General features: G+C 39.1%; 1 protein-coding gene across 1 annotated transcript in view; it reads right to left on the bottom strand.

Moving 5' to 3' along the window:
• The window catches only part of slc35f1 (solute carrier family 35 member F1), a 417,452-nt gene extending 398,877 nt beyond the window's left edge, over nt 1–18,575 (bottom strand). Inside the window, exon 1 of the mRNA XM_039747637.1 lies at nt 18,088–18,575. Coding sequence (XP_039603571.1) covers nt 18,088–18,203 — 116 coding nt within the window. The 5' untranslated portion in view covers nt 18,204–18,575. The remainder of the gene's footprint in view (nt 1–18,087) is intronic.
• Between the last annotated feature and the right edge of the window lie 559 nt (nt 18,576–19,134).

Below are 19,134 nucleotides of genomic sequence, written 5' to 3'. Positions count from 1 at the left end.
TACTAATTACATAATGAGCATACATAAACACAGATTAGGAAACAAAGTGGTTCAAATGAAGCCCAGAAATATCAACTCATTAATTAACTGTTGAACTAAGGCTCCCAACATGGATGTTTGCATGATCTGGCCTTGTGATGGACTGGCACCCTGTACAGGGTTGTTTCTCACCAAGCACACACTGCTACAGGGCAAATTGTTGACTTAGATTAAGCAGATAACAGAAGAATGAGGGAGAAAATTACAAATTAATTTATTCAATGAAACAATATTACACAGCATACCAAAGCTGCAAACCTGAAAACTTACTAGCAAAGAAATCAATGTACCATAAAGCAACAGCGTTGTGATCTCCATGAGCCATACATGTACAAACCTGGAATTATATTGTAGTAGACCACAGAATGCACAAAGGTTTGTATTTTGACACAGAGATGTACAGTATAACAAAAACAATAAGACAAATACATTAAACAACAAAGGACAGGTCCTACTGCCCCTATCTAATTCATTCAGTGACTCACAAAACCCCACATGAAAACAATATGAAATTCTGCCTTCTCCCCATCAAAAGTAATTAGTATACTATTGGTATCTACCTTCATCCAAAAAGCTTTATGCCCAATTCATCACTTATTCTGCAGTGGCCACTGCCAACCCAGCCATTCTGTGCCTTATACAAACATTTTTCTAACACACCCCATTCATTTTTCATAGTTAAACAGGGTCCTAGGAGATGTTTTCCCTCAGTTAGATGACAGTCACATCTTGATTTGCCACTTACTGGCCCTAAGTCGAATCTATCAGCATAATACAAAAGAGAATTGGAACAAATGACCCTCTAAGCAAACTGGTAGAAGCACAAAAGCAATACATCACTAAACAATTAAATGCCATAGGCAAGATATGTGAAGGTTTATTACATTAGTGTAGATTTTAAAGGATATGTATGCCATATTGTAAAAAGAGATTGAAAATGTAACTAACCTTAATATCAGCTTTAGAGCATGGTAGGCCAAAAGACATTTACTCAATATGTGTCTGATGCAGTACCCCATATCACTGTTTTTATATTTGTTTTTCTCTATTAAATTAAACTGTCTGTAGTATGATACCTCTAGAATATTGAAAACAAGCATAAAAAATTAATTATACAATCAATTTTGTGAAACTACAGTATATGTTTAAACATAATTTAGCTGTTTTGTTCATCACTGGCTATAAACATTCAAATGCCAGTTGGCAGGCCTTTGAAACTCAGACGTCACCTCTAAGTAAGCTGCATGTTAGCACACCCAACACCCATATGCACAAGTCTTGAAAATTGTCAGTGTCCAATGTCACAAATGCAATAAGCAACAGTCCCATTCCTAAGTTTAATCTTTGAAACATTATTTATGTTTGCATTTTGATATAATTTATCATTGTGATAACATCCATTTACCATTTGTGTGTCTGGTTGCTATTATTTTGCATTGTCACTAAGAAGGGGTGCATGTACAGTGTAAACCATAACATCATGGCAGCCATGATACAAAACATAGTCAAGCACGGCAGCATGTGTGACATCACAAGGGACAAGTATTCAATCAACTAAAAAAAATGTACTTAAAGTTTGTAATTTGACTTTTGTTTATAGTTGCTATGTCGTTGCCTAGCTATGGGACATCATCATGCTGATTGGACTTCAGATGGTGGCATACACTGTGTTCAAGCTTTTGGATAAAAATACGTTTTTGCTGAAACATACGCATTACCTATTACTAAGGGAAGGAAATATTTGTTATGTTAGAGACTTTTTGATCTCCTTTTTAACATGTGAATTCTCATGTTTTGGTTTTGTAAACTGTCTTGAACTTTTAATGTGACCAAATCCTGAATTTTTGACTACTCTTTCATTTGAATTTTCAACTGCTGGTCAAAAGCCTTTTTTGTCCATTTCATGGCTGTCCAAATAACTCCTGGATTACAACAGGCAGTGTGCTTCAATTCTACCAAGCTTCGAGGTTGGACAACCAGTCGGAGCTCCATATGTTCCTATTTATGGTGCTTCCTGAACATCAAAAGTACTAGCATTTCATTAATTGCAGCATTTTACAGAAACTAAAACTCCATTTATGGCCTTTTAAGTTTCTAACTTTCCAAAATCATTTGTGAGCACCATCTGTCGATTATAAACATTGTGATGGACACCAGGGTGTCAACAGCGCAAACCCCAACACGAACACACAAGCACAGTCCTGGGCTCAAATAAAGGTTGATTTATTAATGAAATAAGTCACGACAAGCACAAAAACACAGGTTTTCTCTCCACAATACTTTCTTCCTACCGCACTACCCTCCTCCACTCAAGTGTTGCTCCACTACCTCCCAGCCTTTTATTACAGACCTGGGAGTACTTCTGGTGCCAGGGCAATTGCACAATGGAAGCATTTCTGGGTCAGACGGAAGTCCATTATAACAGGGAGCTTATCTCCCTAAAGTGCCCTCTAGTGGCCTTCCAGTGACTCCAGCAGGTCTGCTCTGCCAGACTGCATGCCTTGCTGGTTTCCTACTGGGCACCGACATCCAGGGTTGCTGCCATTTAGTGAGCTGGGGGAATAAAAAGCATCCAGCAACGTCTTTCTTTCCCAGTGGGCTGTCTGTCCATCCCTTTTGCTCCTTCCTTTCAGCTCTGAGCTCTTCTTCCTCCCCGGCCAGGATGCTACTTATTAGGAATCTCCCATCCAGGCAAGGAACCATCTACCCTCCTCTACTGTCCAGCCCATGTGGCATCCATGGAAAATTTACAGAAGTGATCATTAAAACTAATAGAATTTTAAGTTCTATAACCAGATGTGTGAAGCACAAGCCAAGGGATGTTATGCTTAAGCTATATGACACACTAGTGAGGCCTCATCTAAAGTACTGTGTCCAGTTTTGGTCTCTAGGAGACAAAAAATATATAAAGGTGCTAGAAAATGTCCAGACAAGAGAAACTAGGCTGATTCCAGGACTATGAGGTATGAGCTAGAGGAAAAAGTGAAAACACTAAACCATTTCAGTTTAAGTAAACAGAAATTAAGAGGTGGCATGACTGAAGTTTTCAAAATAAAGAAGTGAATTAGTAAAATGGCTCCCAGCTGTTACTCTAAAGAGAACTCTTCAACAAGAACACGTGGGCGCAATTGAAAACTATGCAAATTTCAAAAAAACTTCAGAAAGTTTTTCTTCATACTATAGATAAATTAAATAAATTATCAAATAGTGTGGGGGAGTATAGGACTTCAGGGACCTTCAAATCTCAACTTGAACAAAATTTGAAGATATTATGTAAATAAAATTAGCAGGCTTTTTTGGGATGAATGACCTGTTCTAGGGACAGTTCTTCTAATGTTCTAAGAGGATTGATACCTGTATTTCCCTCACTACATGCATACACATATAGACTATATGCAAGCGCATAAATACAAATCTCTATGTGTTTGCATGTGTTATGTACTGTAAGAATATATAAAATGAAACTATTAAATGTTTCTTTTTTTTCCCCCAACTTAAACTCCCTTAATATAAATATGTATTACAATGGAAGACTCAATTGCAAAGCAGAGCAGTTGATGGGTATAACCTCAGGAAAGAAAAAAAAAGATATTACTTAAATATAGTTTTTATGCAGTTTTTTTATACTGTTAAGTTGCAGAGTCAAAAACAGTTGTACAGTAATCCCTCGCTATATCGCGCTTCGACTTTTGCGGCTTCACTCTATCGCAGATTTTAAATGTAAGCATATCTAAATACATTTCACGGATTTTTCGCTGGTTCGCGGATTTCTGCGGACAGTGGGTCTTTTAATTTATGGTACATGCTTCCTCAGTTTGATTGCCCAGTTGATTTCATACAAGGGACGCTATTGGCGGATGGCTTAGAAGCTACCCAATCAGAGCATGTATTACATATTAACTAAAACTCCTCAATGCTATAAGATATGCTTGATTATTCTTTTGACTGCTTGATTGTTTGCTTGTCTCTGCCTCTCTCTCACCCTCTCTGACATTCTCCGCGCCTGATGGAGGAGATGTGAGCAGAGGGGCTGTTTGCACAGAAGCTGTTTGCTTAAAAGATACTGACGCTCCTCTGAAAAATGCCGCTTTATTGCAGTGCTTCAGCAAACTTAAAAGGACACGTATTGATTTTTTGATTGTTTGCTTTTCTTTGCGAGCACTCCCGCTCTCTCTTAAATTCTCTTCTCCTGATGCAGACACTCCTTGGAAGAAAAGATCTGTTTGCATTCTTTTAATTGTGAGAAAGAACTGTCATCTCTGTCTTGTCATGGAGCACAGTTTAAACTTTTGACTAAAGGGTGTTATTTCATGTCTAGAGGGCTCTAATAATGTTAACAGTGTGGGAGAGTTTATAAGGGCTTAAAATATATAAAAATAACCACACAAACATATGGTTCTGGAACACAACCACCGCGATCGAGGTAGGATTACTGTACTATGACTTATTAAGATTTAGAAGACTTCTGTGGGTTAGAGAAAGCATGACAGCATGTTACACTATAAGTATGAGTTTTATTTTTTAATAAAGAAATACAAAGAAAGATAAAAGTATTCAGAATGACCAGGAGTTATTGGCAAATTCTTAATAAAAACGCACACAAATAAAAATCCAGGACAAGACCTTTATTTTATATTTTCCAAAAAGCAAAGACTTGATTGTTGAAAAAGAATTTTGCTTGATTTAAAAGGATAGAAAGGCAGCAGAAAAAAATGTCACCCCAGAAAAAAAAAACAAACCAATTGTATCTTGGACTGTCAGGTTTTCAAGCGAATTCATAATTTTGATACAAATCATTTATCTCTCCATTTTCTAAGCAGCTTATCCATTTCATGATTTAGGGTGTCTTTTGCCATTGCACATTGCACAAGACGCCTGAATACTGAAGAGCACATTCACTCATACCTGGTCAATTTAAACTTGTCTGATAATATAACATGCATGTCTTTGGGATGAGGGAGAAAAACAAAAGCTCCTGGGGAAAAAACTGTACACATTCAGAGTCAGCACCAGCTCTTGTTGAGTAAGGCAATTACCACTTGATGTTCTTGATGAAATTTAGAAAAAAGAATGAAAATGTAATAAAAAAAGAAAACAGAATTTATTATGTTCTATAGTGCTATACTTCCTGCCACATATAGTATTTAATTTGAAAAACAACGATGTAAGCACTTCACACTGTTTAAAATGGTCATTTAGAGTATCTAAAGACTAATCTTTTGGTTCTAGTAAGCTCAACATTCATTCATGTTCCTAACCTTCTTATTTCAATGCTGACATATGGAAAGCAACAGGCTTTTCAGGAAGTACCCACCACAAGGCAGAAATCTTCTCTGAACAGAGTGTTGATCCGTCAGAGAGCATGGCAGCTTCAACCCCATCCTTCAACCTATCCACCAACTTCTCCAATCTTTTCCTCCATGGAGGTCCAGAGCCTACCTCACAGTCATAAGATGCAAGACATGAATTAGCCTTGAATGGGGTGAAGGTATTTTGCATGGAAAACTCATGAACACATTAACGCTCACCCTGAAAACACCAGCTCACAATCACCCGTTGACCCTTGGGTTTGAAAATGAATATTGAAGGACCTTGTGAAAAATCCATGCAGGCAGGAGGATAAGTTGAAAACTCTACAAAGGTAGATACTGAGTAAGGGACTCTAACCCAGTTCTCTTTAATGTAACAAAAGCATGTGTGTTAGAACATTAGAAGAATTATTAGAATAGGCCATTCAACCCAACAAGCTCATCTATTCTATTTACCTCATTTCTCCAAAGTTACAGCAAGCCTGCAATTTGAAGGGCCCTAAAGTCCTACTCTCCACTGCATTACTTGGTAATTTATTTCATGTATCTATGGTGAAGAAAAAGTTACTAGTATTTGTGCAAAATCTACTCTTAAATTTCCAATCATGTTCTTCTTGAAAAATGTATATTAAAGTAATAGCTGAAATTCACTGCACTAATTCTCATTATAATTTGAAACGCTTCATTCATGCCATCTCTTAATCAGTTTGCTTTAACTGAAAAGGTTCAGCTCCTTCAATCTCGCCTCACAGCTCATACCACTCAGTCCTGGAATTAGCCTAATTGCTTTTCAGTGGACTTTCATTAGCACTATAATATCTTTTTATTGTAATATGGAGACCAAATCTGCACACAGTACTTCAGATTAGGCCTCACTAGTGTGTTATATACCTTAAAAATAATTCTCCACCACTTATACTCTGGAGTTACCCCTTACGATAACCCTTTGCTTCCTGTGACTAGTTTTATGATTAATGTAAATTTGTAGTGGGAAATGTAATTGTCTTGCTGGACTGCAACATCTAATATACTGTAGACCTGCTTTGAAGCATGTTCATTTAAATAAACACACATCAGATCATTTTACGGAAAAGAAGCAGAAAAGATGCCTTCAGCTAAGAAAAATAAAAAGGTAGTATGTTACACATAGCTCAGACTGGCAGTTTTTCAGGAAAAAGGGTCATAAATTTTACTATGAGTCAAGTAATACTGTCATATCCAGCACTTCTTAAATTCATAAACACATGCAAATCAAGCTTGCCACTTGAAAGACTGAACTGCAACCACCTACCATAACGGTAGTGTTAGCAAAAAAAAAATGTATGCTGACCATTGGAAAGGAAATCACACAGAAAGTGCTTACAGTGTAAAATAAGCCATTTTACCAGTCAACGCGTTTGACTGCAAACACTTTCGGCAGCTAATCAATTATCTGAAGCCATTTTACCAAGAAGACACTAGCACTGAAAACTCAGTTAGCCAAAGTCAATAAGCTTGCAATCATAACAGACTTTTAGACTACACTAACAAATGAGAATTATATCACAGTAATCTGCCACTACAAAGATGAAGACTGACAGATGAAATCGGTGGTACTACAGACACACAATTTTCCAGCGAGACATTGAGTACTGCTGACAGCCTTGTTGAAAAGTGAAGCAAAGATTTTCTGTGTGTTCATAATGCACAAAACATTGTGGCTACTAATTTACCTATCCCTTTGGAACCAGACATAGTAGCATGTTCTGCTCGTACACCGCAAGTCATAGTTAATGACAAATTTAATATATACTAACCATATTGACAGACTGCCTGAGTATACCCAGAAACTGGTCTCTTTAGTGGTTGTTAACAAATGATGAACTGACAGCTACGAGGCTGTGAATGCGACCAATTCCCATGCATGTCGATATGCTCCCATTCCTCAATAAGAAAACATTTTTGACAATATAAATAGACATTTACTATATCCATCCATTATCCAACCCGCTATATCCTAACTACAGGGTCACGGGGGGTCTGCTGGAGCCAATCCCAGGAAACACAAGCCGCAAGGCAGGAAACAAACCCCGGGCAGGGTGCCAGCCCACCTCAGGACATTTACTATATTTCACTTGAAATTTAAGTATATTCTTACCATGCACAAGGTATATTTTGGTGGAAATTGAGTGTTCTAATTTTGTGTGCTTTTCTCTTTTTTAACAGCTATTAATTAATCTGAAGACGCTGAATATTTATGATGAAATTTATGAACAAAATTTGCAACCCCCAGATAAATAGTATATGATGAACATGTTAAATCAATCCATAGTAACTCAACTCATCTGAAATTACTTAAGACAATAACTGCAAATTGAGAAGACTATAACCTGAAAAAAATAAAACATTGTGAATGTGTATACCAAAATATCTGCTCAACCTAATGCATGCTTGCCATTGTTTTTGACACTTGAAATTTAAAATACATTTCCAAAATACAAGTCACGACTACTACTTCTGTGTAACTATGTGCTAAAATCTAGGTATTTGGTGGCAACAGTGGCATTTCTGAAAACTCCTGCACTTGGTTCCACACACATGCATTGGGGTAATCATACTGCACACTGCACCTTCTGAGATAGAGCTGAGGTTCATTCCACCTGCTGGCTAGAAAGTCAAAAACAACATTATTTCACATACCCTAAGCCAATAAGTCATACAGCCAGATAGATCTTTAACAATAATGACACTACAGTTTTAAGTTTTTAATTAGTCAAAAGCTCAGACAGTAAAGGAGTGTATGATGTTGATAACTACATCATGCATTGGACACTCAGAAATATCTTGCCTAGCAACAGCCTGGCAACTCTGAATTACAACCAGCAAAAAATGGAGGCATTGATACCAAAAACAAAATAACATCTCAGGAAGATGTATTTTAAAATTCATGTCATAAAAAACATCCTAAATCAAAAAAACAGGCTAACAATATTAAATGTCTTGTCCTAGAAAACCTCAATAATGCTAAAACACTGTGCTCACATGAATGTGCATCAGCCCGTGTTGAAAGAAGCAGAGGAGGGCAATTTGCTTATTTTGCAAATTTCTTAACTTGCAGGATCTTTTGCACATGAACTAATTCTCTGCAGATGTATTTTATTTGTTCGGTAGATTAATCCAAAAACCACACAGATCCTAAAATCAATAACACTGACACTATATGCAGAATATATTCTGCGTGTTCATCAGCTTCACAACACTTGAACTATGAGTGGTATTTCCACTAAAAATATGAATCATGAACCAAATGATAAAGCATTTTGAGCTCATAAAACAGACATACAGAGACTATTGCATCCCTGGCAATTTTTGCAGTCACTTGCAATCAGTGAATATAATGAAGAAATCAACAATAATGGACTCAAAAAGCCATCCATAATTCAACTCAGAGATGAAGTTTGAACATGTAACCCACTGGATTTTAAGTCTAAATTCCTGCTCACTAGCCTAGACTCTATGAGATCCCCGTTATTTATTTAAAATGTAAATATTATTATATAAAATGTTTCGCATTTCCAGTTCAATCAATAAACTGGCAGGTCCACTTGTCTAACAACAACATATATTAATATAGCACATTTTCATACAAATAATGTAGCTGAAAGTGCTTTACAAGATGAAACAAAAAGGAAGTTAACATATAAAACATAAACAAGATTACGTAATAATATTATACAGTACGTAAAAAAATAAAAATAAAAATGTAGGGTCGGATGGCCAGGAGCACAGAAAAACAAAAAAACTACAGATAGGCTGGTTGGGAAAAAAAAAAACAATCTGCAGGGGTTTCAAGGCCAAAAGACCACCCAGCCCCCACTGGGCATTTTACTTAACATTGATGGCAATAAATCAGTCCTCATGGTTTACAGACATCACATGAAAGAATTTGATGATGATGTCATGGGACATCTGGGACACCTGCCATTCAATCCATAAAAACAGGATGCAGCATGGCACCTTGATAAGGTATTCCACAGAAGAACAGAAAAAGACAGCAGTGAATAGTAAATGTTCGTATGGAATTGCAGAACTCAGAAGAAAATGATAATTCAATGCCCAATAGACTAATAGGGATACAACTAAAATGTAGCTACAAATAAAACATTTTAAAATAATGGGGGGTTTTTTTTGCATTTTTTTTAATAAATCGTGTTATTGGGTCCACAGTCCTTGGGGCCGATCCTCCAATTAGATGTGAACCACCCGATCTCACTGAGATTGCATAGGTGATGAACCAGCTGAGGGGAGGAAAGGCTGCAGGGATCTGTGGTATCCGGGGTGAACTTCTCCAGGCTGGTGGTAAGGCTGTCCTCCTGGCATTGCAAGCAATCTCTGTTTCCATTTGGAAGACTGGCATCATCCCAACTGATTGGAAAACGGGATTTGTCTTCCCTATCTGGAAAGGGAAGGGTGATTGCCTGGATTGCAGCAACTACAGGGGATAACACTGCTCTCGGTGCCGGGTAAGGTCCTTGCTAGGGTTGTCATCAATAGGATCTATGATCACTTGCTCACCTACCAGCGACCGGAACAGTCTGGTTTTACGCCTAAGAAGTCTACCATCGACCGCATCCTAGCACTGAGGGTTCTCATGGAGCGCAAACGAGAATATCGGCAGAGTTCTTTGCAGCCTTTGTCGATTTTCGTAAGGTGTTCAACTCAGTTGATCGAGCTGCCTTGAGTGTTCGAGGGATCCCCTTGCGGTTGCTGGATATCATGGCCAGCCTATACACTGGTACTGTGAGTGCTGAGCAGAGTGGAGGCAGAACCTCTGCGTTTTTCCCAGTTGATTCTGGGGTTCGTCAGGAGTGTGTTCTTGCTCCTACTCTGTTCAATGCTTGTATGGACTGGGTGTGGGGTATCTGTTGGTGAAGGAAGGTACACAGATCTTGACTTTGCTGACAATGCTGTGATCTTTGCAGAGTCAATGGAGGCTCTGATTGGGGCACTCGAGAGACTGAGTGAGGAGTCCGAGTGTCTGGGCTTGAGAGTGTCCTGGATAAAAAACAAGATCCAGGCCATTAATGACCTCTTGGGCACAGCCATTAGCAGTGTGTCTGTTTGTGGAGAGAGTGTTGACCTTGTTGAGAGATTTACTTACCTTGGCAGTGACATTCATGTCTCTGGTGACTCTTCCTATGAAGTCAGTAGACGGATTGGGAGAGCATGGGGGGTCATGAGGTTGTTGGAAAGGGGTGTGTGGAGCTCCTGATATCTATACAAAAGGACGAAGGTCCAATTCTTTAGATTCCTGGTGCTTCCTGTCTTGCTATATGGTTGCGAGACATGGACGCTATCCAGTGACCTGAGACGAAGACTGGATTCCTTTGGCACTGTGTCTCTCTGGAAAATCCTTGGGTACCGTTGGTTTGACTTTGTGTTGAATGAGCAGTTGCTGATGGAGTCCTAAATGAGGCACATTACCTGCATTTTGAGGGAGCGTCAGTTACGGCACTACAGCAATGTGGCGCTTTTCCCCCGAGGGTGATCCAGCTCATAAGATCCTCGTTGCTGGGGACCCAAGTGGCTGGACCAGGCCAAGGGGTCGCCCACATAACACCTGGCTGTGGCAGATACAAGGTTATTTCAGGAAGGTGGGACTGGACCACGTGTCTGCCTGAGGGGTTGCCAACCAGGATCCCGAGTTGTTTCGTTGTGTAGTGGGTGCGGCAACGCACTGTACCAGTGCATGATCCCCAACTTGACTTGACTTGTTTTTTGCATTTTTTTTATAAATCGTGTTAGAGTATTAGCCTGGCAAATTTATATTGGTAAAGTATTCTATATTTTAGGTACATAACAGCAAAAGGCTGCCTCACCACTTCTTTTCAAGATGGCTCTTGGAATTATAAACAGACCATCATTTGAAGATCTGAGGTTACAACTTGGAGTGTAGCTGGACAGACATTCCAAAATATAGGATGGGGCTTTGTAAACCATTAGTAGTATCTTAAAGTCAATTCTAAATGACACAGGTAACCAATGTATGAAGCTAAAACTGGAGGAATGTGCTCAGATTTTCTTTTTCTAGTTAAGATTCTTGCTGCTGAATTCTGCACTAACTATAACCGATTGATGTCTTTCTTAGGTAATCCTGCAACAGTAATCTAGTCAACTGAAAACAAATGTGTGAACTAATTTTTCAATGTCTTATAAAGTTAAGAGGTCTAACTTTAGCTATATATCTTAAATGCAAAACTGCAGTCCTAGTAATCTGATAAATATGCAATTTTAAATTTTAGTCAGTGAATAGTTACCCCTAAATTCTTTACCTTCAACTTGACTTTTAAGCATAAGGGATCGAGTTTATTTCTAATACCTTCACTATGTTCATTTTTACCAATAACTAAGATTTCTGTTTTCTCCTTATTTAGTTTGAGAATGTTACTGTTCATCCATTTGGAAATACAAGCAAGACACAGGATTAGACAGCCAGTAGCGCCAGGGTCATCATGTGCTATCAAATACAGCTCTGTTTCATCTGCATAGCTGTGGTAGCTCACCCTGTGCTTTGAGATAATTTCTCTTAATGGAAACTTATAGATCAAAAAGAGCAGTGGACCCAGAATTGATCCTTATGGCACACCATATAAAGACAGCGGAATTTAACCCACTCCTTTGTCAGTTCAATTCCTGTTAACCAACTGACTGTGTAACCCCAAGCAAGTCAGTAACCCACTTGTGTTCAATTTGTAAAAAAATGTACAAAAAATAGCTGCCCTCATGTTTTTGGTCACTTTTTAATAAGGACAAGTTTCTGTGTGTTTGTATGTGTATTTGTGTATCCATCTGGTTACTATGTCTCTGTTATGTGCCATTTGGTATGGGATTCATAAAAGCAGTGATAATGTTTGTGAAGCTCCACCTGTGGGAATGAAAAATGAAAAACATTTTATTACTACATCCATTATCCAAACCATTATATCCTAACTACAGGGTCACGAGCCAACACAGGGCGCAAGGTAGGAAGCAAACCCCCGGGCAGGGCGCCAGCACACCGCAGGACACACACACACACCCCAAGCACAATTTAGAATCGCGAATGCACCCAACCTGCATGTCTTTGGACTGTGGGAGGAAACCCACGCAGACACGGGGAGAACATGCAAACTCCACGCAGGGAGGACCCAGGAAGCGAAACCGGGTCTCCTAACTGCAAGGCAGCAGTGCTGCCCACTACGCCACCATGACGCCCTGCCATTAACTTGTGGTTACTTATTAATTTTGCCAATGGACGTACGATACTACATTTCTTGATCGTGTCACTGTAGAGTTTCCTGGCTTGATTCCATTGTTTATCTTGCTTGTCCACCATGTGTGGAATTTATTCAGTAATTCAGTGTTCCTCTAAGTATCCACAGATATGGTGCCAGATTTATTGCTTACTCTGAGTTAACCTGCTTCATGTCCTTTCTGTCCCGCTTTGGTTTCAGTCCCGTAAGCAGCAGTGCTCAAATAGCCTATGGTTCCTCAGTAGGAAATAGGGGACTTAAAACATGGAAAGAATGGTGGATTAGCTGCAGACTACACTGCATGTAGCATATATAGTATACTACATATGTATACTACATATGCTTTCATAAAAGCAGTGATAATGTTTGTGAAGCTCCACCTGTGGGAATGAAAAATGAAACACATTTTATTACTACATCCGTCCATCCATTATCCAACCCACTATATCCTAACTACAGGGTCATGAGGGTCTACTGGAGCCAATCCCAGCCAACACAGGGCGCGAGGTAGGAAGCAAACCCCGGGCAGGGCGCCAGCCCACCGCAGTTTATTACTACATGCTTTACAAAATACATTGAAGTAGATGGTATGCAGCAACAGTTAATGATGATTGTGTCCAACAGAAAGTAACTGCTGAATGGACAGAAATCAGCTTATTAGGTTTCATCCTATCTTAAATCTAAAATAAATGACAAAGCAATATTAAGACAGTTTTGGAATTAATTTTTATTTTATATATGGTACATTTAAGCTAAACATGACCTATAATTCTTTAACTATACTGGACCATTCACAAAAAGTAGCATCCCAAGGAGTGTCAAAGAATTGCACAACTACAAAACAAAATGATGCTGACATGTATGGCAGTAGAATAAATAATTAACAGTACAGTATGCTTTAAACAAATATGCGGACATATACCGTATATTGTACATCACAACAAGATTTAGGTATAGTCCAAGCTAAATTTGGAAACACAGTTCTCATTTGTAAAGTTTTATACTCTATATAGTGTGTTCAGATCAGTTTCTTAAAATTTGTCATTTACACTGAAATAGCAAAAGTTTGTAAATCGTTTCTATTGGTTAGGCAAGATTTGTTAGCTAAGGATGATGTTTCTTTTGCTGACCACCCGAGAAATAAATCAAAATACTTAAACCATAAGGAAAACAAAGAGCACCTCAAGAAAACAATTAACTTGATTTCTTTCTTTGGATAGGTGATGTATAACCGATTATAAAAGTTACCAATGAGTATAAGGTAGACAAACCATGGAAAATATAGACTGGGAGTCCTGCCAAAATAAACAGAGCGTTTAAAGGTGCGGTAGAGGTCGACTGATGGAGACAAGTTAGGATGTGAGTGTAAACAGCCTTATCAAAACAAAACTGAACTCAGTGACTAACCACACAACAATCAATTGTCTGAGTTACCAAAAAGCTCTTTTTTTCTCCATTTCTACACTGCTATGTGATGCTCAGTGTTCTTAAATGTGTACATTTTGGAGACAAATGCACTTTAGGTCAGTGCCTGAAGTGGAGACATGTAAGTGCTGGTACTCGGTGTATGGCTGATTTCTTACTAGAATGGGGTGGGGTTGTAGTAATATTAGATATTTTTGTTTGTCCCCTTGGAGTTTTTAACATGAACATTTCCACACAAAAGAGCAGAAGAGGAAGGTCATGGAGCTTTATGCATCTGGTATGCAGCTGTGAAAAATGTATATGTACCAGTGCTCACTGGCCCATTTCAAGCGGATTTTGGGTTGTCAGTTTAATGCATGATAAATACAACTTATTATTCAGCAACTGTGTGTTCTCTTAAAAATGTAGAGGCAAGATCATTCAAAATCTGGATTAAACCATTAGGGTGGAGTGGTGGCTCTGAGGCTAAGGATCTGTGCTGGTATCCTGCAGGTTGCCGGTTTGAATCCCTGTCACTGCCAAAAGAGATCCTACTCTGCTGGGCCATTGAGCAAGACCCTTAACCTGTAATTGCTCCGGGGCTGACCCTGCACTCTGACCCCAAGGGGTATGCGAAAACTAACAAATTCCTAATACAAGAAATTATATAAGGTGAAATAAAGAACAAAAAAATAGTGAAACACAGAGAACGACGTGTGAACGTCCAGGCACCAATCAAAACCAACGTCCAAACCAATTAAATCAAAATGTAAAACAGCAAACAAAAGGTACAGTACATTAAAAGTTATTGTAAAGGAACTGCTAAATGCACAGAAAATTGTTTTTGGTAGGAAAGACTAGATTTGCTGGACTTCAGTTTTGGGCACCCATTGTTTTACCTTTAAAATTTACTAAAAACATCCCAGAAAATGACCAACCATGTCACATGAGCAGCAGTGCATAATGTTCACACAGGCACAATACAACCATAACAAATAAAGCAAATCGTGAACAAAGTTCCTCACGGATGCTGGCCTCACATCCCAGAAACATGCAATCCAAAGGAAAATGCATAAAATTGTTTGCTATCTACCGATCTATTGTCCAATATTTCAAAACTATAATTCTTGTGCATCTTAATGTTATGCAGTATGTGTTACTGCATTTATCACGTATTAAAATCTTGATATGTCATATTACAATGTAACTTTCTGATATGCCTACATTACTTTTTTATATGTTGTCATTTTCCTCCAGGACTTTTACAAGGAAATTACACCTAACAATACAGACATAACTACTACACCCTTAAAAGTGATGGTTCTTTCCTGGCAGTTTATGGTTCTTTACTGGTTTGTATTGTGTAACCATTGCTTGAGAATCAGCATTTAATTCCAGGAAGGGTTCTTTGCATATGAAGTTGTTTCTTTGTGCTTTTAAAAGCTTCCTAAAATGTAGAAAAAAATTAAATCTTTAATGTTTGGTAGGCAACCTAGCTGGATACTAACATGTTTAGAAAAACTGGACTATGTCTGTGTTATTGCATGCAGCAAGACTCCTTACAAAATCATGAGCCATTGGTATTTCACAAATGTGTTGCCATCTGTTTATGGTTATCTACTGTATGGAACATATTATAAATCTCACTAGAACCTTTATATGGATGTGTCTTTTGGGAACTGAAAATGGTTCCCCTATATGGCATCGCTCTGAAGAACCAGACTGGCACCTTTCTTTTTTAAGAGTGTAGTGTTCTTGGTGTGACTTGTATTACCAAGACCGTTGTGATTTTTCCAACAGGCCCGTAGAATGGGGCATCTGAGTGGCTGTGAAACAATATCATGAAGAATATAGGCATAGTGTCATACTACTGTGGACTCTTCCGAATTATGAACACCAACATCAGCTGTTGACCATGAAGTTCAGTGCAACCTTAGTCTACATCAGCCAGACTTTGTATACCCCCAAAAGAGGTTTTATTTCTTGAGGAACTGTGCCAGCTGGAGCTCTGGTTTTCCTTGCCTTTACTACCAGCTGGCCCTGTCTTGTGTTATTATATTTTAGAATTTTACAGCTGTCTTAAAACCATTCGGACAAATTCAAGATCACAGAAAGGGGGTTCTGGGCTTACCCTGGCAACTCTAGGCACAAGGCAAAGTACAGCCCAGGACCGGGTGCCAGCTCATCACAGGGCACACTGATGTGAGTACCTTTGCAGGGGCAACATGTCTTTGGTAATGTGGAAGGAAAAGCCTCTGGGAAGAATAAGCCTGATGAACGGGCATGTGATTTCAACTCAGCAGACTGGATCTATTAAGCAGCAGCAATAGCCACTGCACTACCATGCTGCCTTATGATTGATTTTGCTTTAATTTCCTCCATTGTAAACAGTATAAAAGAATATGGAACTTGATATTTATTAATGTGAACTTATACCTACATATGCAACCACAGAAATATGTATAAATACTGTATACGTATGTGTTATATGTAGTGCATATATACAGTACATTATCTGTCTATATGTATATTATATACACACACACATATATCTGTCTATCTATAGACATACACACAAACATATATACTATAAATACATACATTTGTTACATGGCGATTTACTTCTATTTTAAATATGTAAATTTCTCCTACACTGCCTTCTGATATGTGCGCTTTATACGAATACGTTTTAAAATACGTCCGCATTAGCCTTAAACCACCATCCCTCAACGGACAATATAACAACAAAAAGATCATCAAAATGTGAACCACGTTCCATTATGACTCCGAAGTCTCTCTACCTCCTCCTCCCCAATACCTTGAAAACCAAAGTTACGCCAATACTGTAAGGCAGCCTTTGTTGTTCGCAAGTCACTATATTAAATACAGATGAATTAATTGAAGCATCAGACCATTGAGTTAGCGTATATAAAATCTGTGGTTAAAGATTTTAAAAATGTATTTATATTCAGATAATCATTGGCAAGACAGTCATAACAGTCCCTGAAAATAAAATCAAAGATTCAGCGCTATTTGAGAAACGTTAAAGAAAAAAAGCAAGAGCTATTTGTTTTATGATTATTGATGCGCGCCTAACGTGCCAGCATTAAACGACTACATGACACTAATTAAAAGTGCAATTTATAGACAGCCAATACGACTAACCACCAACGAAAAAAGATCAATATTTTCAAGCGGTAAAGGATGCCAAATCAATTATATCGCAGCGGACCTGTCCATCCACACTGTACAATTAATGGCGCGGCCGAGCTCAAAACAGGCTTGGTGACCGTGGCCGCTGACAAGAAACAAAGTGCCCGGAAAGCAGTAAGCGGTCGGGCGATTTTGTAGGTAGATGAACACAAACAGATTACAATTGCCACCCTACCCACACAAGTCTGGCTGGTACACTGCAGCGGCGCCGAGTGCCAGTGCCAGCCCCGCTCCGCGACACAAGCAATTCCGATCGTCAAATAAAGCCAACCAGAACTAGGTAATCCTCCCCGGCGGGTTCATTCAAAGCTTTAATAGAGGAAAGACGCAGAGGGCACTTTACAACGCATTAATTCGTTTATTCATTATAAACTTTTCATACCGTTTTAGTGCGATATCTGTGCGGAGGGCCAGTATATTTAAATGCCAGCACACTAGAACTCGTGGGACTGCGTGTAATCAGTACAGTAACGGGAGCGTGTACCTCTTAATTGTATAATAATACGTGCGGGTGTATTATTTAAATTTGTCACCAGCCGATCACGCATAAAATACGTGGAGCGCATCGATGCCGTCTACTCAAATGCACCCCCTCCTCTTTTTTAAAAGCCTAGAACACCCCCACCCCCTCCAGTTCAGAATGTCACCTAAAGCAATCCAGAGAGCCCTGGCTAAACTCTAGCAGCGATGAAGGCGCCGGGCTACTCTTGTCAGCTCTCAGTGAGAAGGCACGGATACGCCACCTGTTCCATGGAGTTTGTGTGCCCGCGGCTTCTTAACAAAAGAGTCAACAGAGCAAATTGAAAAGACGCCCCAACCCCCTCGAACCAACCGTATCTCATTTTTCCTACCTGTTAAAGACTTTCCTCATCCTCTGCAGCAGGGTGGGAGTCGTGCTAATGCTTTCGGCAGGAATGTTTTCGATGGTAGCCACATGATTGTGCTGCTCGGGGATCATTGCTGGCATGAAGCGTGGCAATCAGAAAGATGGGTGCATGGTGCGCTGTCCAGACACAGGGCGCAATCCGAAACTGCAGGCAAAGTGCGCGCAACTGCCCCGCTCAATACTCCATGCCACTCGTGCCTGTAAATCCAGTCGATCGATCGGCGCGCCTGTATGTCTGCGTTGGGATCGGAAAGAAACACCCACTGCACCTGCTCGTCGCGTCTTCCAAGGCGTGTGTAGCCCCTCACTGCCTGCCTCACACTGCAGCGATTGTTACCAGGCTTTCTGCTTTCCTCTCTTTTCTTGTCCCCCTTTGAAAGCGTTACAATTTCCATCAGAGGGAGCCGTTTCCCACGGCACAGTGTTTCACACGGATTCCTGGGAAGTGTAGTGCACTTCCCACAGCCGCCGCTGCCCCAAATCCAGCGCTTTTCGGATCAATGGATCGACAAAAAGCAAGAGGCAGCAAATTAAAGAGAACGCTGATAAACTATACGAGCACAGATAAAAAAAAATGAAATGTTGATCTGATTTACTGTCAAACAAAAGCCAGCCTTGATTGGGCAGACTGAAAAGTTCAACACGTAGATATAATAATAATAATAATAATAATAATAATAATAATAATAATAATAATAATAATTGTTATATCTACTTATTGAACGTGTTATTATTATTATTAGATTTATATATGTCTTTGTTTTTATATATGAATGTAGAGAAACAAAATTAGCGGTTATTTACAAGAAACTTCGGTAATGATGAAGGCTCCCAAAATGGTTAGTTTGATCGCAAAAATATACAGTGAAAGTAAATGTGGACAAACGTCTCTGCAGTGTAACTTGTAAAAATGATGAGGTTTAATACTGCAGAACGTTTTAAGGTACCTCTGCGTAATCTCCGACTCTGTATAAAGTTTAGTAAAAAGCTTGAGAACACGCCTCATTATTTT

Source organism: Polypterus senegalus, chromosome 3, assembly GCF_016835505.1.
Source record: "Polypterus senegalus isolate Bchr_013 chromosome 3, ASM1683550v1, whole genome shotgun sequence".
In the NCBI taxonomy this organism is placed as follows: domain Eukaryota; kingdom Metazoa; phylum Chordata; class Cladistia; order Polypteriformes; family Polypteridae; genus Polypterus; species Polypterus senegalus.
Note: the sequence above shows the minus strand (reverse complement) of the source record. Positions and strands in the feature narration are given on the sequence as shown.